The sequence below is a fragment of the Neoarius graeffei genome, chromosome 9, assembly GCF_027579695.1.
Source record: "Neoarius graeffei isolate fNeoGra1 chromosome 9, fNeoGra1.pri, whole genome shotgun sequence".
Taxonomy (NCBI): Eukaryota; Metazoa; Chordata; class Actinopteri; order Siluriformes; family Ariidae; genus Neoarius; species Neoarius graeffei.
In genome coordinates, this window is record NC_083577.1 from 61,173,098 (window position 1) to 61,195,537 (window position 22,440).

A 22,440-nucleotide genomic window follows, 5' to 3' on the forward strand; every position below is an offset into this window, starting at 1 on the left:
GGAACTGAAGTCCTGAGGGTTGAGGGTGAGTCCGGAAGCGTGACACTCTGAGAGCCAGTCAAGATAACGTTGCTGTCTTATAATCTTCATGTGTGCCGTCAGCCTATAGTTTAGGCTACGGTATGTAACCGTATTTATTAATAATGTGTCTGATCAAAAGCACTGCCTATGATTCAATACAATAATCACAGAGCTGAATGTTTTTGAAAGATTTATATTTTGTTAATTTACTAGTTGGGACAAAAAGAGGCGTGCAGTCTTACCATGGCCAGTATGACTGTGCTCTCGCAGCTTGCCAGCTTGTGCATTAGCAGATCTTGCACTCAGCCACTGCAAAACTGTTCATGAGTGGAGGGTCTGTAATTCAGTCTTTGGCTGTTGTTTTGTGCTTAGTTTGATCAGAAACGGTTACTTGGCATTTATGGTTCAGTTTCTCCCATTCGGGTCCCTTTTCTTTTCTCCAAAAATACAGCATACTGACATAAAAATGATAACTCCAAATCCAGGTTTCGGTGCCAGGATTCCAGTTATTTCTACAAATTACAGCAATTAATTTGCTTCTCTTTTCATAAATTTTTGGCAGTCTGTAAAAAGATAGCTCAGAGGCTAATGTACATTACCGTTCAAAAGTTTGGGGTCACCCAGACAATTTTGTGTTTTCCATGAAAAGTCACACTTTTATTTACCATCATAAGTTGTAAAATGAATAGAAAATATAGTCAAGACATTTTTATGGCCATTTTGAGCATTTAATCGACCCCACAAATGTGATGCTCCAGAAACTCAATCTGCTCAAAGGAAGGTCAGATTTATAGCTTCTCTAAAGAGCTCAACTGTTTTCAGCTGTGCTAACACGATTGTACAAGGGTTTTCTAATCATCCATTAGCCTTCTGAGGCAATGAGCAAACACATTGTACCATTAGAACACTGGAGTGAGAGTTGCTGGAAATGGGCCTCTATACACCTATGGAGATATTGCACCAAAAACCAGACATTTGCAGCTAGAATAGTCATTTACCACATTAGCAATGTATAGAGTGGATTTCTGATTAGTTTAAAGTGATCTTCATTGAAAAGAACAGTGCTTTTCTTTCAAAAATAAGGACATTTCAAAGTGACCCCAAACTTTTGAACGGTAGTGTATGTAACAGGCAGTGACTTCTGTGTATGGTGAGGTCATGGGCATCCTTATTCTCCTCTCATGTTGGACTGAGGGCAGACTGGATGCTACAGTTACTCACTATCGCCTCTTGAGGTACAAATTGGTATTACAAGATGAATGGACCATCCTGTCTTGGGGCAAGCTACTTAGCATGCAAACTTTAGTCGATATCACTGCAGCACAGTACATATGTATTTGACATAAGATCAAAGCTGTTAGGTGGCACGGTGGTGGAGTGGTTAGCACTGTTGCCTCACAGCAAGAAGGTTCTGGGTTCGAGCCCAACGGCCGACGTGGGCCTTTCTGTGTGGCGTTTGTATGTTCTCCCTGTGTCTGTGTGGGTTTCCTCCAGGTGCTCTGGTTTCCCCCACATTCCAAAAACATGCAGGTTGGGCTAACTGGTGGCTCTAAATTGACCGTAGGTGTGAGTGTGAATGGTTGCTTGTCTCTATGTGTCAGCCCTGCGATAACCTGGCGACTTGTCCAGGGTGTACCCCGCCTCTCGCCCATAGTCAGCTGGGATAGGCTCCAGCTTGCCTGCGACCCTGTAGAACAGGATAAAGCGGCTACAGATGATGGATGGATGGATCAAAGCTATTATTTCTTCACATTTTGTTGATAATTTTAGTTCATTCTTTGAACATTTTAAAATAAAATTCTTACACATAGCACCTTTAAAAAATTAAGATTATTAGTTTTTTACAGAAAAATGGTTGAATGTTAAGATTTAACAATTATTCAGTGAAAGTGAGGTTATTATTCACTGATATTCACTGAGCCTGAGGCGTATAATTGTTTTAGTATAAATACACAGGTAATTATTTAAAAAAATTTTTTTTAATTGTATTTAAAAATTTATTTCAAACTTCAAAAGTGGCACGCGGGGGGGAACAAGATGGCGTCGTAGAGTGAGCAGCACTGTTCAGCAGCTCCAGTGGCTATCTTTATCTTTTTTTTATATAAATACGTGTTTGTATAAAAGACATACGAAATAACTGCGAGGGAGGTACCCTAATATGAATCTAGACACTTATTTTGGACAAAAATTGACTATGGACAAAAAATTGATGAAAAAAACGAAGAATACTCCTGCGAAATCTAGCCTGAGAGGTGAGCAAACGAGGGCAAGCGCTATGGAACCTAGCATTGTCCAGGCTTTGGATAATTTATCAGATAATCTCACGAAAGCTATCGACACGAAAATCTCCACCGTACTAGATGCCATTAAAGAACAGACCTCACAAATTCAAGCTGTTGCCACACGCATCGAAGAGGCTGAAAAACGAATCCTCGATGCTGAGGAAGCGGCCATAGCCTCAGAAGCTAGGATAGCATCACTTGAAAAGCAGGTTCGTGATATGCTTGAACATGTCGATGACTTGGATAATCGGGGTCGCAGGTGTAATGTGCGTGTCGTTGGCTTACCGGAGGATTCAGAAGGGAAAGATCCAGTGAAATTTTTAAAAACATGGATTCCCGAACACCTCCAAATGACGATGAAAGGCAACCGCGTAAAGCTTGACCGAGCTCACAGATCCATGGCACCAAAACCCGGCCCGAATCAGCGTCCAAGGCCACTGATTTTGAAGTTCCACAACTTTCGAGACAAACAGCGAGTAATGGAGGCGGCAAGGCGGCTAGGATCCCGTGATCAAGATGGCTCTACATCCAGGGAGCCCAAGATCTCCTTTTTCAACGACTTCTCGGCTGAAGTGGTACGGAGGCGCAGGGCATTTGATGATACGAAGACACGACTGAAGAAACTTAACGTGGCATATGCGTTGCTCTATCCGGCTACTTTGAGGGTGACATTGGACGGAAAACAGACGAGATTCAACTCTCCTAAAGATGCCGCATTACTTGTACAGTCGCTGGAGGAGGGACGCAGAGGTAACGTTAGGTCGAGCCAGAGCAATGAGTCTGAGGATGATAAAGTGGACACTGATTAGCCTGGTAAATTTGTAAGTAGTACCTCCCTGCTTAACGTTAACGAAAACTTGTATATTTTATTTGTCTAGCCACTGTGAGTGTGCTGAAATGTTTTTTTTTACTATTCTTATTGAGGGTTCTTTTGTTGTTGTGTAGGCTAAGCCCATGTTTACATTAGACTGTATCAGCGGATCATCAGATTAACGTTTTTAAAACGATTAGTGTGCATACAGCAACACCAATACACGATTCGCGTGCACACAGCAACACCAATACACAGATACGCTCAGCTCCGCAGGCATCCTGCGCTCCAAATCACTCCGCCCTGAACAGCGAGTGCCCTCTGGAGGGTGCGCACTCCGGCCCTGCGCAGCTCACAGAGCACGCGAGTGGAGCGCACGAGCCACGATTCGGGACTGAGTGTGTGATCCCAGCGCATATCACTTACCGTACCACTTGCAAGTGGAAGGATGGCAAGCCAAAAGACAATCATAACTACACAATGGGCAGTATTTGCATCAGTATTTGCAGTATTTTCATACTTTTATACTCTTTAATGAAAGGTGATACAAGGCGGAAGTCCGCGCCGTTTTTCAGCAGTCGCGTCACATGACCAACGCCAGCGAATCAGGAAGGTGGATGTCACAGTGACGTTGGCCAATGACGACGCCAGCTAGAGCTCAGCACAGTGTATCCGCGTATCTCAATGTTTACACAGCACCGGAGCTGACACGATCTGGATTGAATACGTGGACGCTGGCGGATTCCCGTTTCCCGGCGTTTCCAGGCGGTTTAATGTAAACGGACAGTGCATCCGCGAAGAAAACGAGACAGATACGGTCTAATGTAAACTTGTCCTAAAAGCGCCTCAATAGTGGCTTTACTTATGGTGAGAGATGAGGATTGGATGGCAAGCTGTTTAAGCTGGCCGAGGATGACGTTTAGAGTTCCCTGCAGGTTAGGTAGCAGGGATATCCCCCGTGAACTTTTAAGTTGGACTTGTTTTTCTTTGTATGATAGTTCTTTGTTACACTATCAGCAGTGTTTCTCTCTTGGCTCAGTGAATGCATTATGTTTTTTTTTTTTTAAACGTTTTATGACACATGCTCAGTATAGGTTATTATTTGTGCAAGCTTATGGTTAAAGTCAGACAATGTGTCAAATGATAAATTGCGCCTCTGTACATGGAACATAAAAGGGGTTCATAATCCTGTTAAAAGAAGAAAAATTTTGACCTTTTAGAAAAGAGGTAATATTGATATTGCTCTCTTACAAGAAACGCACTTAAATGATGAAGAACATTTAAAACTGCAGCGGGGAGGTTTTGCACAAGTTTTCTTCTCTTCATTCACTTCAAGGAGTAGAGGGGTAGCTATATTGGTAAAGAAGAACTTACAATTTTCAGTACTGGATCGTGTTAAAGATAAAAGTGGCCGATATGTTATTGTTAAGGGTGTTATACAGGGCGTGACCATCTCTGTTTTGAATGTATACTATCCTCCTGCTCACCCTTCGGACTTCATAACAAAAGTGTTTTTGGATTTTTCTGCTATTCAGTCAGATATTGCCATTGTAGGTGGGGATTTTAATTGTTTATTAAACCCAATGATGGACAGGCTCCCCCCTAAAGCTATGCCTCTCTCACCACAAACTAAAGCTCTCAGTGCAATTTGTGAGGAACTTGGATATGTAGATGTTTGGAGAGCTCTTCATACTACTGATAAAGCATATACTTTTTTTTCTGCTCCCCATGGCTGTCATACTAGAACTGATTACTTTTTTCTATCAAGGCTCTCTTTGCACAGAGCTCTGTCCTGCTCTATTGGCAGCATCTTGATTTCTGATCATGCTAAAGTGGTTTTGGATCTCTCCATTAAAGGAGTGAATAGTAGGGTGAGATGCTGGAGACTGAATACATCTATTTTGAAGGCAGTGTTGCCAGATTGGGCGGTTTCAAGTGCATTTTGGCGGGTTTTGAACATATTTTGGACTGGAAAACGTCAGCAGTATCTGGCAACACTGTTTGAAGGATCAAACATTTCTTGATTACTTCACTACGGAATTTGGGTATTTTTTGACTACTAATTCCCAGTCCACAGATAACTCAGCTTTACTTTAGGAAACTACTAAAGTGTTTGCTAGAGGGTTAATTATTGCTTTTTCAGCCAGTAAAAGAAAACAAAAAAGGGAGAAGCAAAATAAGTTAATGGTGGAACTCAAAACTAAAGAAGAGGCTTATGTAGCATCCCCATCCCCTGCTAAGGCAGAAATAAATGCAATAAAAATAACCTTAGATAATCTTCTAACACAAGATGAAGAGATCAAAATTCGATTTATTAGACAAAGGATGTATGAACATGGGGACAAACCTGGAAAGTATCTGGCTTATCTCACCAAGAAAAGAGCAGAGTCACAAACCATTGCAGCCCTTGTTGATGCACAGGGCAATCTCATATATGAGAATAAGCTTATTAATGACACTTTTAAGATATTTTACCATAATCTTTACACTTCAGGGCAACCATGTGGTGTATCTGTATTGATGGATAATTTTTTTGCTCCATTGGAAATGCCCACTGTATCACCAGAGGATAAGCTTATTCTTAACTCCCCTGTTTCCAGAGAAGAGGTGATTAATGCCATAAAAGTACAACAGAATGGGAAAGCCCCAGGACCTGATGGGTTCTGTGTTGAATTCTATAAAGAATTCTCTGGCTTATTAGTGGATCCATTGGTTAGCATGTTTAATGATGCATTCTCAAAAAACGAATTGCCCCAGACATTAAGAGAGGCAAATATCGCTCTCATTCTTAAAAAAGGGAAATGTCCAGAGGCATGTGGCTCCTATAGGCCCATATCCCTTCTAAATGTTGACAGAAAGATTTTGGCAAAAGTTCTGGCCACACGCCTTGAGGGTTTATTACCAAAGATCATAAAGGAGGATCAAACCGGATTTATTAAGGGACGAAACTCTTCTAACAATGTCAGGCGTCTTCTGAATATCATTCAAGTTTTTAAAAGATGGCAGATTGATGGTTTGGTGCTTTCTCTGGATGCAGAGAAAGCGTTTGACCGAGTTGAATGGTCTTATTTATTTTACTGTTTAGACAAATTTGATTTGGGAGATAATTTTATTAGATGGGTTAAGGTCCTATATGATAACCCTCAAGCAGCTATTCTAGCTAATGGTATCAGGTCTGGCAACTTTTCTGTATTTAGAGGTACTAGACAGGGTTGTCCCCTGTCCCCCCTTCTTTTTGCCTTGGTCATAGAGCCATTGGCAGAGGCCATAAGGACAACACCTTCTATTCATGGTTTAAAAATAGACAAGATAGACCATAAGATAAGTCTTTATGCAGATGATGTCTTGATCTATGTTGCAAACCCGGAAACATCAATGCCCATATTACTCAATGTTATTGACTTGTTTAGTAAATTTTCTGGATATAAGATTAATCTGACAAAATCAGAAGCCATGCCACTTGGGAGTCTTGAGTCAGTTCCTAATGTGCTGCCTTCTTTCCCCTTCAAGTGGTCCCCAGGGGGCTTTACATATCTAGGTATATTCATAACCCCTGAATTTCAACAAATGTACAAAGCCAACTTTGTCCCACTATTTGAGAAGGTGAGACAAGATCTGGAGCGTTGGAGTTCATTACCAATCTCCTGGCTAGGACGCATTGCTATGATCAAAATGAATACTTTGCCTAGATTACTGTATCCTATCCAAATAATTCCAATTTTGTTTTCAAATGCAGTTGTGAAAAAGCTAAATGGCTGGCTTAGTGCATTCATTTGGAGCAAACGCAAACCCAAACTAAAGATGACTACCTTGCAGATGCCGCATTCTGAAGGTGGGCTAGATTTACCGAACTTTAGAAAATATCAAATATGTGCCCATATGCGATATATTTATGACTGGTTCTTTGTCGACAACGGGTCTGTCTGGTTAGATGTGGAAACTTCTCTATCTAAATACCCATTAAGGGACTTGTTGTTCATCAAAAACTTTAAAACAATTAAATCACTCTGTGATAATATTATCACCCTCAATACAATTAAGGCATGGCGTATAGCCCGTAGGCTTGAAGGAAGGTCAAAACTAACATCAATTTACACCCCCATCTTGAACAATCCTGATTTCCAACCAGGATTGATGGATGCTGGCTTTAAGCTTTGGAGTGGCTATGGCATATATATGTTAAATGATCTATTCTCTAATAAGACGATAATGTCATTTAGTCAACTGGTTGAGAAATACAATATTCCCAGACAGCATTTTTTCCGTTATTTACAGATAAGACACTATATATTACAAAGTACAACTCTCACTGATAACTGTGAAACATCTCCCCTGGAGAGAGTGCTGTTTGGAACATATGGGAGGATGTCTATTAGACGACTTTATGGAGCTCTGCGCACACTACCAGCTGTAGGCCTACAGGAGCTTAGAGAAAAATGGGAGACTGAGCTCTCTGTTACAATAAGAGATAATGAATGGCATGATATGTGGACCTATGCTAAAGCAATTTCAGTTTGTAACCGGTCTAAATCAATACAGTTCAAGATTTTACATAGAATGCACATATCTCCTAACCGCAGACATATGTTTAATCACACTTTGTCACCAATGTGCCTCAAATGTAAAACAGAGATTGGTACTTTAACTCATTGCCTATGGTCATGTCATAAACTGCAGAGCTATTGGTCAGATGTTGTAACGGAAATGGAAAAGATACTGGGTGTGAGGGTAGAAATGGAACCTATGTCTCTTATTATGGGTCTTCCAGGCAGATTTGTGATGTCAAGGAATCAGAGACTTTACTGTATTCTAACATACGCAGCTAGAAAAAATATTCTATTGCAATGGATCAGTGATAAGGGGCATGGTACCTCTAGAATATTTTACATGTGTAATACACTCAAAGTCAAACCAGTTCTTTAAGGTTTGGGAACCATATCTGAATTTTTTAGACCCGGATGTGTCTGATATTATGTTACAAGGATTTTTTGAAAGGTAATAGGAAATTGCTTGATGCTGTGTAACTGTCATAACTATGTTTTTGTAATAATTATTGTTTTGTGCATGTAGCTGAGCCGTGTTGTTGTTGTTGTGGTTGTGTGTTATGTTTATGTTTGTGTGTCTTTTCTAAAGTGAAAACCAATAACCATATTTCTAAAGAACAAAAGTGGCACGCGAATGTAATGCGCCCAGGCTTGTGTCACTTATCTATGCCGACACATAAAATACTTTGTTTTGAAATAGATAATATAAATCACAATTCCACCTTAACTTTGAATAGTTTTAGATCAAACTTCATAGCATCTTTAGTGCTTTTAGGAACACCATTTTCTTTCATAATTTGTAATTCCTCGTCACTTATGGTGATGAAGCGATTGGCTGCCATGTTGTTCGAGGTGATTATTGAGAAATAGTCTGAATCTCTCAACCAATCAGTGTGCGATTTCCTATAATCACCTCTGTATTTATACTAATACCTAATATATGACTTTCAGACCCCCACCCCCCCCCCAATAAATAAATAAATTTACGAACACTTTCGGACTTTATCTGCAAACACAGAAGCAAGTCTGACAGTCAAAGTTTCCAGAATTCTCTGGTATGCTTAGAAATGACGTACCAGTCAATTTCCTTATAAAGCTGCACAAAGTGTACCTGAGAGTACTAATGCCTTTTTAAAGACAATGGGTTGTTTCACCAGATATTAACTTTTGTTTTGTTTACTGTTGTTTACTGCTTATAGAAGTTTTTAATGTTGAAGAAGTTTAATTGCAAGATATATTAAGGCATCCTTGCTTTATATCATTTCTTTGCATGCACCTTAGATGTTTATACAGTACTGTACATCTTAGCCAGAAAAAAAACAAACCAAATTTTATATTTTTATATTATTTTAATTCCAAAGCTGACAGGCAAGGAAAACACGTTTATAATCTAGCCAGCCTGTTAGTTAGTAAGATTCAGTTAAATTCAGAAACAAATGTAGTGAAATCCCATTTCTATGATTTTAATCTTTATACAAACATCTCATCTCATTATCTCTAGCCGCTTTATCCTGTTCTACAGGGTCGCAGGCAAGCTGGAGCCTATCCCAGCTGACTACGGGCGAAAGGCGGGGTACACCCTGGACAAGTCGCCAGGTCATCACAGGGCTGACACATAGACACAGACAACCATTCACGCTCACATTCACACCTACGGTCAATTTAGAGTCACCAGTTAACCTAACCTGCATGTCTTTGGACTGTGGGGGAAACCGGAGCACCCGGAGGAAACCCACACGGACACGGGGAGAACATGCAAACTCCACACAGAAGGGCCCTCGCCGGCCACGGGGCTCGAACCCGGACCTTCTTGCTGTGAGGCGACAGCGCTAACCACTACACCACCGTGCCGCCCTTATACAAACATATAAATTTAATTGTAGCATTCCCACAATGTTGGTGCAACTGAAAGAAGCAGGGCTGTCCCACGTCATAAATCTCGGTTTAAACCCTGGATTCAGCAATGTTGGAAGAGTTGAACATATTCAGCTGAACATCAGTCTCTTTCTTGTCCATGCATTTAACTAGTTCTGTGTTTTTTCCCTGCAGTTCTGTTTAAGGTGTACTGTAGCGACCACACTTACACCACCATCCGAGTGCCTGTGTCTGCCGCTGTCAGAGAGGTTGTGTCTGCTGTATCAGATAAACTGGGCTCACAGGAAGACCTTCTCCTAGTTCACCTGAGCTCAGCTGGTGGTGAGAACATACACACCCATATTTATCTATGCACAGTCTGCTTTTTTTGCTATTAATCATTAAGAGAATGGATTATCTTGTGAAAAAAAAAGTTTATTTAAACTTGGTAAGTGCTTCATTATACAATGGATGATGAATGGCTATGTTAATGTTCTCTAAGTGTGTGACCTCTGGCTGCTTGCCACATGAATGCTTTATTCTGAGCAGCGCATCACTGTCACTGCATTGTATAAAATTCTGCGCACCACTGTGGCTCCTGGAGAGGAGACAAGCTTTTCCATTATGGCCTAATTCTGACCTTCAACCCCCCCCCACACACACACACAAATCTGCAAAGATACTAGTGTTTGCCATGGTACAGTTCCATTATTTGTGTTGTAGACTTTCTGATGCAGATGGTGAAGCCACTGCGTGGCGCGTGTGTACTGTCTACACCTGGTTCCTACACAGATGTATCACAACATACCTGTCATAGTTTGAGGTGTCTGATGATAAAGAGGAGAGTGAGGGCTCAGGGTTATTATAGAACAGCAACCACTCTGTTATGACAACCAGGCAGGAGAACACACTCCTGGGCTGTGCGTCAGGAAAAGTGTGCGAGTGCTCTAAAGCAATAATAGCACACTATATTTAGACTCGAAAGCACAAGCAGGGATTTTTGGCACTACTGATAATGATGGATGTAGTCACTGATTAGACTTGAGGCCGTGTGAAATCTGATGAGCCACATTTTTAATGTCTGAGTTTTGATAAACTGGCGTACGTACATCCCAACATCTCAGACTGTTATGTGGTAGTCTTGCATTTGGGTGAATGTGTACCTGAAAATCTCTTGTGCAAAACAAGCTTTACCTAATTACTTAAGGTCCAAGCAAGCAAAAGCAGTGTTAGAATATCGGAAAACTCTCTAACAATACACAGAACAATTAATATGTTGTTAATAATAATAATAATAATAATAATAATAATAATAATAATAATAATTATTATTATTATTATTATTATTATTATTATTATTATTATTATCTTTTTTTTCCCAGATAAAGTGGTGCTGAAGCCAAATGAAGTGTCCATCTTCTCCTCCCTCAGTATTAATGGCCGTCTGTTTGTCTGCTCTAGGGAACAAATTAACTCTTTGGTAAGTGAAAGCCAGAATATCTCTCTCTCTCTCTCTCTCTCTCTCTCTCTCTCTCTCACACACACACACACACACACACACACACACACACACACACACACACACACACACACACACATTACTGCATTTTCTTTGAACAAAAATTGTATTGTTCTTAAAGAATTACAAAATGTACTCATGAGTAGTATACATTACAGCAAAAAAAAAAAAAAAGACAATGCAAAACCACATTCTGCACACATTACAAAGGCATGGCTGCGGAACAAGAGGGTGCCTGTCCTTTCTGTCCCCAGTAGAGAATGTGTGGCAAATTTTGAAATGAAAAATATGACAATGATGACCCCATACTGTTGCACACCTTAAGGCCTGTTTGCAGGAAGAATGGAACAAAATACCACCTGAAACGCTTCATCACTTGGTGTCTTCAGTCTCTAAACGTCTTTTAAATGTTGTGAGAAGGAATGGCAATGTTGTAAAGTGGTAAATGTTTTGCCGTGCCAATTTTTTTTTTTTTTTGATATGTGTTGCAAGAATCAAAATTTGAAATGTATTCATTTTGAAAAAACAATACAATTGATGAGATAAAACATCAAATAATGTGTTGCTGTACTACTTTGCAGGAGGTTTTTTTTTAAAGCGAATGCATGAAGTGAAACCAAGTTTAGCAGTATAAGAATAACTTTCCTGTTTGTGAAAATCCTTTACAGAAAACAGCTGAAGCATGTCAAAAACAAGTATTCATGGTCTAAAGATGTCAGTGAAGCAGCAGCTTTTGCAGGTGTACAGGTGTACAAGTTTATTGTTATGTTCCATGAGGTGTGTCAACCCGGAGTGATTACTGTGCTTTACTGTGAGTGCAGACTCCACTATCAGAGCAAGAGGGACCGTCTGCTGGCTCCATGTCCACCCTTGAGCTAATGAGCTCCAAAGAGGTGGCCTACCAGATGACCCTTTATGAATGGGAACTCTTCAACTGTGTGCACGAGGTAAACATGCACACATTTACATTTATTCATTTGGAAGATGCTTTTATTGAGAGTGACTTACAGAATAGAATCCAAGCATACAGCTATGACAAAAAAAAAAAAACACATTTGATGCAAATGCTACATGAGCTGTTTCCACAACAAAATACCATAGAGTTCAGGATGTAAAATGAAAGAAACCAAGTGTTACAAAATAAACAACTATAAATAACATTGGCATATAGTAAGGCAAAGCACAAGAGAGGATCACATTAACAAGCGCTCACAGAAGACCAAAGTATTGAGAACACTTCAGGAGATCTGCACGATGAACAGATGTAGCTTATTCTACCACTGAAAAGCCACAATTATTCCATCCACATTCACTGGATATGAGCAATCGCATGCTCTGATTGGCTACTCTACTACTAGGCTACCAGCTCATATACCGTGAGTAGAGAAAAACAAAATGGCGGAGCATGTTGCTGAACCAACCGAGGACTAAATAAAAACTCTACTCAAAAACAAAACCCCCAAAATACAAAAGAAGCAACAAAAAATGGAATGAAAGTATTTGATGGGAAGAAGATTTTTTTTCAAGAATTATTATTATAGCATTTTTCACAAATTGCTACTGTCATTTCGCCGGTTTGTTGACCTTCTAAGCGTAAATTATTTTGTTGGACGTTTTGTATAAAGGTTTTATTTATCGAATTTGCAAAAAGTAAAAATAAAAATGTTCTGTTTCTCAAAATCCAGTGAATGTGGATAGAATAAAACAATTATTCCATTCAGTCTTGTCGTACATGGCTTATAGCCAACTCGGTGCTACACGCCTTGTCGGCTGTCAGCTCATGTACGACTCGATTTCGTGGAATAACTATTAAATATAACTTTTTTGAAGTGAGACATGCAATGAAGGCAACACCTCACAGCAGTTATCCACAGACTATCATGGACCAGATATCATGTAGTGTCAGATGAATGACAATATCTTGTGCTTGCACACACACACACACACACACACACACACACACACACACACACACACACACACACATTAGCACAAAAACACCTAAGACTGGGTCTCCAACAGAACTGATAAACTTCACTCTGCTCTCTTTCAGCACGAGTTGATTTACCATACATTTGGCCGGCAGCACTTTAAAAAGGCGACGACGAATCTAGATCTCTTTCTACGCAGGTTCAATGAGATCCAGCTGTGGGTGGTGACAGAGGTGTGCCTCTGCTCCACCCTCAGCAAACGTGTCCAGCTGCTGAAGAAATTCATCAAGATCGCTGCTCAGTGAGACTCAGCCTCATGTTTATTTGCTTTTTATTTAGGACACTTTCATTATTCAAAAGAGTTTAAAAAAAACACTAGGGCTTCATGATCTCATCTCATCTCATTATCTCTAGCCGCTTTATCCTGTTCTACAGGGTCGCAGGCAAGCTGGAGCCTATCCCAGCTGACTACGGGCGAAAGGCGGGGTACACCCTGGACAAGTCGCCAGGTCATCACAGGGCTGACACATAGACACAGACAACCATTCACACTCACATTCACACCTACAGTCAATTTAGAGTCACCAGTTAACCTAACCTGCATGTCTTTGGACTGTGGGGGAAACCGGAGCACCCGGAGGAAACCCACGCGGACACGTGGAGAACATGCAAACTCCGCACAGAAAGGCCCTCGACGGCCACGGGGCTCGAACCCGGACCTTCTTGCTGTGAGGCGACAGCGCTAACCACTACACCACCGTGCCGCCCGGGCTTCATGATAATAAGTATAATACTAATTATTTTACTCAGTATTGCAATCACAAGCACTTATCACAGTTATTCAGTTTAGAACTAAAATGGTGTATAAGTTATGGTTTTGTAAGGCATTTGGATATGTACTTGATTCTAAGAGCTTATGCACAGTTTAATTACATACAGTACCAGTCACACCAGTTTGAACACACCTTCTGATTCAGTGTTTTTTCTTTGTTTATTAACTTTTATTAACTATTTTTAAGACGTTTCATGTCTTAAAGTAATGATAGACTGTCATTCACTTTATTTAGTTGAGCGGTTCTTGACCATTCTTTTAAGGCTATTTACTGTATATTTTTTTAATTTACTATTTACTGTTTGATCTCAAACACATTAAGAAGGCAAAAAATTGCACTAATTAACTTTTGACGAGGCACCTGTTAGCTGAAAAGCATTCCACCTCATGAAGCTGGTTAAAATAATGCCAATAGTGTGCAAAGTGTCATCAAGGTAAACGCTGGATACTTTGAAGAATCTAAAATATCAAACATATTTAGTTTTTTAAAACACTTTTGTTTACCACATAATTCCATATATGTTTCATATGTTATTTCTTAGTTTTGATGTCTTCAAATTTGTTCTACAACGTAGAAAATAGTCAAAATATATAAAAGCATATGAAGGTGTAGGCATGTACAAACTTTTGCCTGATACTATATACAGTTAGGTCCATATATATTTGGACACTGACACAAATTTTGGTTTTTTTTACCTGTTTACTGAAACATATTCAAGTTATAGTTATATAATGGACATGGACATAAAGTCCAGACTTTCAGCTTTCATTTGAGGGTATCCACATTAAAATTGGATGAAGGGTTTAGGAGTTTCAGCTCCTTAACATGTGCCACCCTGTTTTTAAAGGGACCAAAAGTAATTGGACAATTGACTCCAAGGCTATTTCATGGGCTGGTGTGGGCAATTCCTTCGTTATGTCATTCTCAATTAAGCAGATAAAAGGCCTGGAGTTGATTTGAGGTGTGGTGCTTGCATTTGGAAGATTTTGCTGTGAAGAAAACATGCGGTCAAAGGAGCTCTCCATGCAGGTGAAACAAGCCATCCTTAAGCTGCGAAAACAGAAAAAAACCATCCGAGAAATTGCTACAATATTAGGAGTGGCAAAATCTACAGTTTGGTACATCCTGAGAAAAAAAGAAAGCACTGGTGAACTCATCAATGCAAAAAGACCTGGACACTCACAGAAGACAACAGTAGTGGATGATCGCAGAATAATTTCCATGGTGAAGAGGAACCCCTTCACAACAGCCAACCAAGTGAACAATACTCTCCAGGAGGTAGGCGTATCAATATCCAAATCTACCATAAAGAGAAGACTGCATGAAAGTAAATACAGAGGGTTCACTGCACAGTGCAAGCCACTCATAAGCCTCAAGAATAAAAAGGCTAGATTGGACTTTGCTAAAAATCATCTAAAAAAGCCAGCACAGTTCTGGAAGAACATTCTTTGGACAGATGAAACCAAGATCAACCTCTACTAGAATGATGGAAAGAAAAAAGTATGGCGAAGGCGTGGTACAGCTCATGATCCAAAGCATACCACATCATCTGTAAGACACGGCAGAGGCAGTGTGATGGCTTGGGCATGCATGGCTGCCAGTGGCACTGGGTCACTAGTGTTTATTGATGATGTGACAAAGGACAGAAGCAGCCGGATGAATTCTGAGGTATTCAGAGACATACTGTGTGCTCAAATGCAGCCAAACTGATTGGTCGGCGTTTCATAATACAGATGGACAATGACCCAAAACATAAAGCCAAAGCAACCCAGGAGTTTATTAAAGCAAAGAAGTGGAATATTTTTGAATGGCCAAGTCAGTCACCTGATCTCAACCCAACTGAGCATGCATTTCACTTAAGACTAAACTTCAGACAGAAAGGCCCACAAACAAACAGCAACTGAAAACCGCTGCAGTAAAGGCCTGGCAGAGCATTAAAAAGGAGGAAACACAGCGTCTGGTGATGTCCATGAGTTCAAGACTTCAGGCAGTCATTGCCAACAAAGGGTTTTCAACCAAGTATTAGAAATGAACATTTTATTTACAATTATTTAATTTGTCCAATTACTTTTGAACCCCTGAAATGAAGGGATTGTGTTTAAAAAATGCTTTAGTTCCTCACATTTTTATGCAATCATTTTGTTCAACCCACTGAATTAAAGCTGAAAGTCTGAACTTCAACTGCATCTGAATTGTTTTGTTCAAAATTCATTGTGGTAATGTACAGAACCAAAATTAGAAAAATGTTGCCTCTGTCCAAATATTTATGGACCTAACTGTACACTTATATTATATTGACATCAGTGTTTTACTGGGAAATACGCCACTTGTATTTTTCATACGAGCTACATCCGGGAAATGGAGAACCAAAACCGTGACATAAATCTCTATATGTCAGTTGTGAGGAAATCAATTAATTGTTTTGATAAATTTGGGTACTTTTTGTTTGTGAATGTGTCGATATAATAAATAGAAAATCACACGTTGGCTTGAAGATATGAAGTTTATCTTCTCGTGTTGAAAAACTCGCATTTTTCATATGAAATACATCATGGATCTGAGTGACATATTTCCCGATATTTCACTCCGATGACGTCACTCCCAGTGTTTTCCTGCTGACTGGATGCGCATTGTCAAAATGGCGAACCGGTTCAAAATTAAAATTCTTTTGATTAACTTGCATATTTTTTTGTGGATGTATCCATATAATATAAAGAACATTACACGGGGGTGCAAAGATAAGAAGTTTATCTTCTTGTGTTGAAAATATTTTCATTCATTTGCTCACTCGTGAATATGTTCACGACTCGAAGATAAATTTCATATCTTCACACAACCGTGAAATATCATCTATCTATCTATCTATCTATCTATCTATCTATCTATCTATCTATCTATCTATCTATCTATCTAGTAAGTGAGTTAAAATTATTTTTATGTTTCTCTTTCCTAGCTGTAAAGAGTTTCGGAATCTGAACTCGTTCTTTGCTATTATTATGGGATTAAGTAATCCAGCAGTCAGCCGACTCAGTCAGACATGGGAGGTAAGATTTTACATTGTCATCATCATCATACACTGGGGACAGATTTAACTTCCTGAGAACAGCATGTAATAGCACTACATACACTGGATATAAAAAGTGTACACACTCCGTTAAAATGATAGGGTTTTCTGATGTAAAAAAACCGAGATCACGATAAATAATTCCAAAACTTTTCCCACCTTTAATGTGACCTATAACCTGTACAATTCAATTGAAAAACAAACAAATCTATTGGGGGGGGGACATAAAAAAAAAAAAAGTACAATAAGCTGGTTGCATACGGTAAGTGTGCACACCCTTACACTAATACTGTGTTGAAGCACCTTTTGATTTAATTACAGTCTTTTTGGGCTCACACCTACCATCAATTAAAATGACTCTGATTAACCCCAAATAAAGTTCAAACATTTACTCAGTTGCATCCTGCAGCAAAAGCCAGGGTTCACAGAGAGCTTACAAAGCATCAAAAGGATCTCATTGTTGAAAGGTATCAGTCAGGAGAAGGGTACAAAAAAATTTCCACAGCATTAGATATACCATGGAGCACAGTGAAGACAGTCATCAAGAAGTGGAGAAAATATGGGACAACAATGACATTACTGAGAACTGGACGTCCCTCCAAAATTGATGAAAAGACAAGATGAAAACTGGTCAGGGAGGCTGCCAAGAGGCCTACAGTAACACTGAAGGAGCTGCAGGAATTTCTGGCAAGTACTGGCTGTGTACTACATGTGACAACAATCTCCTGTATTCTCCATATGTCTGGACTATGAGGTAGGGTTGAAGAAAAACATCCAGGCCCGGCTAAGTTTTGCAAAAAAAAATACATCAGCTCTCCCAAAAGCATGTGGGAAAATGTGTTTTGGTCTGATGAAACCAAGGTTGAACTTTTTGGCCACAATTCCAAAAGGTATGTTTAGCGCAAAAAGAACATTGCGCATCACCAAAAGAACACCATACCCATGGTGAAGCATGGTGGTGGCAGCATCATGTTTTGGGGTTGTTTTCCTTCAGCTGGAACAGGGGCTTTAGTCAAGGTGGAGGGAATTATGAACAGTTCTAAATACCAGTCAATTTTGGCCCAAAACCTTCAGGTGTCTGCTAGAAAGCTGAAGATGAAGAGAAATTTCATCTTTCAGCATGACAATGACCCTAAATGACCCCCATGGCCTTAACTTTCATTGTTATGCTGATGATATTCAAATCTACATCACTATCACCCCTTCCATAGCCTCTGTTCAGCTGCTAAGGTCTTGCATCACTGACCTTAAGCAATGGCTGTATAAGAACTGCCTTAAACTTAATGCTGGCAAAACGGAGGTTCTATTAGTAGGTACCAAAAGACAGGTTCAGAATTTCTCCAGTTTTACTATTGATGTAGATGGTGTGTCTATTCATCCTTCCCAAGTTATAAAAAACCTTGGAGTTATCTTTGACTCCACCCTTACGTTTGAACCCCATCTTAAACTAATTACGAAGAATGCTTTCTTTCACCTCCGCAATATTGCTCGTCTCCGCCCTTTTCTTTTGGAAACTGATGCCAATATGTTGGTCAATGCATTTATTTTTTCTCGTCTTGACTATTGCAATTCTCTCTTTTATGGTCTCCCTGCCACATTGCTCAATCGCCTGCAGTACATTCAAAACTCAGCAGCAAGAATCCTCACACTCACCAAGCGCACTGCTCACATCACTCCTGTTTTACAGCAACTGCATTGGTTGCCAGTTATCTCCCAGATCAAGTACAAAATCTTGCTGTTAACCTATAAAGCTCTTCATGGTTTCGCTCCTTCCTATCTCTGTGAGCTAATTCATTTGTACTGTCCCTCCCGCTCCCTCAGATCTTCTGTCTGTGGACTTCTGACTGTTCCTCGTTTTAAATTGGCATCTATAGGTGGCAGATCATTTAGTGTTGCTTCTCCTAAACTTTGGAATTCGTTACCACAATCGCTTCGTGACTGTTCCACACTCTCTTCCTTCAAAGCCAACTTGAAAACTTTTCTCTTTACCTCACACTATTCTTCCTAATTTTTTTTTTTTGGTGGTAACTCTTTTGTAAAGCGTCCTTGGGTTTGTGAAAGGCGCTATATAAATTGAACTTATTATTATTATTATTATTATTATTATTATTATTATTATAAAAAAGTTTTGGAATGGCCCAGCAAGAGCCCAGACCTAAATCCAATTGAAAATCTGTGGGGGTGACCTGAAGAGGGCTGTGCACAAGAGATGCCCTCACAATCTGACAGATTTGGAGCGCTTTTGCAAGGAAGAGTGGGCAAATATTGCCAAGTCTAGATGTGGCAGGCTGATAGACTCCGACCCAAAAAGACTGAATGCTGTAATTAAATCAAAAGGTGCTTCAACAAAGTATTAGTGTAAGGGTGCGCACACTTATGCAACCAGCTTATTGTACGTTTTTTTATTTTTTATGTTTTTCCCCTGAACAGATTTGTTTGTTTTTCAATTGAATTGTACAGGTTATAGGTCACATTAAAGGTGGGAAAAGTTTTGAAATTATTTATCGTCGTCTCATTTTTTTACATCAGAAAAACCTGTCATTTTAACGGGGTGTGTAGACTTTTTATATCCACTGTGTGTGTGTGTGTGTGTGTGTGTGTGTTATGCAGATGTTTTAAGAACTTATAAACATATCTAATCAATAACACTATTAGCATCTTCCATTCAGGGGGAAAAAAACAGTAAAAAAATATTTTACTCCTTATAGAAACTGCCCAGCAAGTTTAAGAAGGTTTATGCAGAGTATGAAAACTTGATGGTAAGCTAAAGTCTTACATGATTTAAAGTACATATGGCAAGAATAGTAAACAAATTCAATCTCTCATTCACTTCCTCACACTTTCGCTCTCCTGTTGCGAATGTTTCAGGACCCCTCGAGAAACCACAGAGCATACCGTCTCACTGTGGCTAAGCTGGACCCTCCCATCATCCCCTTCATGCCTTTACTGATTAAAGGTGGGTGCAGATTAAGCCTGTCCTAACTGTTTTTAATACTCACTTCCAGTTTATCAAAATCTGCAATAAGAAAACCACTTACAGAGAAGATTATAATATGGACCAAGTTATAGCAGAACATACATGGAGTTATAACCGAGCACACCATGATCGTAGATGAGGTTATTAAGCTAAAAAACAAAAATCAGTATAAAGTTGATTGTTTGTTATTGTCTCATTTATGATTTTATATTCCTGTCAGATATGACATTTACTCATGAAGGCAACAAGACATTTGTTGACAGTTTGGTGAACTTTGAGAAAATGGTGAGTTTTATGTATTTATTTTTTGGTTAATCTGTAAAGAATTATATGTAAGAACATTTAACCCTTTAAACTCCTATGAGCCAAGAGCCATTCCTTACTATTCTAACTATGTATCTTTTCTATACAGTACCTTTCCCTGTAGTTACTACTATATCCATAGTAGTTTCTGAATGATGTACATTAATTTGAATAACAGAATAATACATAGAAAATGTAAAGAGTTCACAATATATTACATTTAAATGGATCTGTGTTAGATTATTATAATGTTTATATATTTTTCAGCGAATGATTGCCAACACAGTCCGGATAATAAGATACTGCAGAAGTCAGCCTTTCAGTAAGTCCACAGCATGAAAAACACTTGTATTTCTTGGTATTTCTAGTTTCGCTGATTATTCAGCAGGTTTGTGCAGTAGACATTTCAGCCTGAAAAAAGTCAGTCAGCTGATTTTTAATTTTTTTTCTTGCTTACAGATGCTGTTCTTTATAATTTGGGTTAGTAGGTTGTGGTTAGGAAAATGTGTTGGCAATTCTGAAAATGTCATCTTAACCAGTTAGCAGTTAAATTTTAACATGAATATGATTAAACCACACCCAAAACTGCTTGGACTCTGATCCGCTTGTATCATGTTATCATGCTTATAGACCACGAAGCTCCTCAAGCTACCAAGAATCACCAGGATGTTCGGCTCTATGTGCGACAAATCAGTGTGATTGACAACCAACGTACTCTGTCCCAACTTTCTCACAAGCTGGAGCCCCGACGCCCCTGAGCCCTGCTCATCAAAGAACATTAAAGAACTCCCCATGCTGCTTCACTAGCTGTATACACTCACTGGCCACTTTAGGATAGGAACAGCTGTACACCTACTCATTCACTATTATCCAATGAGCCAGTCAGGTGGCAGCAGCACAATGCATAAAGTCAAACAGATGAACGTTATACATTGTACTGCAGCCACATGACTTGCTGTTTAGACACAGGTGTACAGCTCTTCCTAGTAAAGTGGCCAGTGAATGTATATGACAAGCCTAGAGACCGCTTCCTCCATTGATCTGCGGAAACTGCGAGCATACCCACACTGAAATTATATGTGCCATTTGTAGGATGCTGTTTCATTTTAATGGATAAGGAATTATCCGAGACAATCTTTTGCAGTTTTTTGTACCTTTATGTACATAGTATATTTTTCTGACATGCTGAGGTGTTGTCCTATAATTGTTTTCAGGTCCATCAAAAATGTTAGAAGGCTGGACTGTCTGCTAAAACCTAAAAGGTTTTAAGAAGGAATGTGGAGGAACTATCTGTTTATTACTTGTACTGTTCTGTTTGGTGGCGTGTCAGTGAGCTTGTTGAATTGCAGATGATCTCGTGATGAACGTTGCACAAGGTGTGTTCTATTACTTTTGCACACGAGTTGTTCTGAATGATTGGAGTTTGTTGATGTTGTGCATTTGATGTACTGTTAAGTGTTACTTCATTTGCACCTCAGCATGAAATTAAATTAAATCAGCATTAAACTGAGGGACCCCGAGCACATTTTAGACGTCTGTGGGGAAGCTCTGTTCAAACTTTTAACTGGTATATGTAGACTGCACTGTGTAAATAATTGGAGTGTTTACTGAGGGATGTATGCATTTTGTAAATATTTGAGTCTATTAAAAGAAGGCCTATTTGCCAATCTAAATAGTCTCAGTCATTTATGTTCTGTGTATTGACAAAAACTCTTTTTTAAATAGTAAATATATACGTATATGTCGTATATATTTGAGATATACTTTCAGTTGTCACTTTATTAGGTACTTTTTAACGTATACAACTTCTGATTGTTGCTATGAACAGTGACATTGATGTGTCAGGTACTGTTTTATTGATATTTTGACCCAACTGGCCACTTGTAACACCTTTTTGTATAAATATGCAGGTGATTATAGAAAATCACACGCTGATTGGTCGAGAAATTCGGACTATTTCTCGATAATCACCTTGAGTGACTCGGCAAATGGTGGCCAATCGCTTTGTCACCATAAGTGAGGAAGAATGAGAAGTTATGAAAGAAAATTCTGTTCCTAAAAGCACTAAAGATGCTACGGAGTTTGGTCTAAAACTATGGAAAGGTAAGGTGGAATTGTAATTTATTTTATCAATTTCAAAACAAAGTATTTTATGTGAGTTGGCATAGATAAGTGACACAAGGCTGCACCGTGCCATTATTACATTTGTATGCTGCTTTTGAAGTTTGAAATAAATTATTAGTGTGCTTGCTCAAGCACACTATTGTTCTTCTTAAGTTTACTTATTCTGCCTTATTCCGA

The 22,440-nt window shown here is 39.3% G+C and overlaps 1 protein-coding gene across 6 annotated transcripts in view; it reads left to right on the forward strand.

Moving 5' to 3' along the window:
* rapgef4a (Rap guanine nucleotide exchange factor 4a) overlaps positions 1 to 22,230 on the forward strand; it is a 112,770-nt gene extending 90,540 nt beyond the window's left edge. For 3 of the 6 annotated variants that reach the window (XM_060930013.1, XM_060930015.1, XM_060930016.1), the window contains 11 exons: positions 9,708 to 9,854; positions 10,895 to 10,992; positions 11,853 to 11,978; positions 13,085 to 13,263; positions 16,749 to 16,839; positions 19,568 to 19,618; positions 19,728 to 19,815; positions 20,057 to 20,121; positions 20,407 to 20,461; positions 20,599 to 20,619; positions 20,770 to 21,812. In XM_060930013.1, coding sequence (XP_060785996.1) covers positions 9,708 to 9,854; positions 10,895 to 10,992; positions 11,853 to 11,978; positions 13,085 to 13,263; positions 16,749 to 16,839; positions 19,568 to 19,618; positions 19,728 to 19,815; positions 20,057 to 20,121; positions 20,407 to 20,461; positions 20,599 to 20,619; positions 20,770 to 20,897 — 1,049 coding nt within the window. In that variant the 3' untranslated portion in view covers positions 20,898 to 21,812. Of the gene's footprint in view, positions 1 to 9,707; positions 9,855 to 10,894; positions 10,993 to 11,699; positions 11,979 to 13,084; positions 13,264 to 16,748; positions 16,840 to 19,567; positions 19,619 to 19,727; positions 19,816 to 20,056; positions 20,122 to 20,406; positions 20,462 to 20,598; positions 20,620 to 20,769; positions 21,813 to 22,049 lie in introns of those variants that run through there. The other 3 variants (XR_009655381.1, XM_060930014.1, XM_060930017.1) reach the window with 3 other exon arrangements.
* The last annotated feature ends 210 nt before the right edge of the window (positions 22,231 to 22,440 follow it).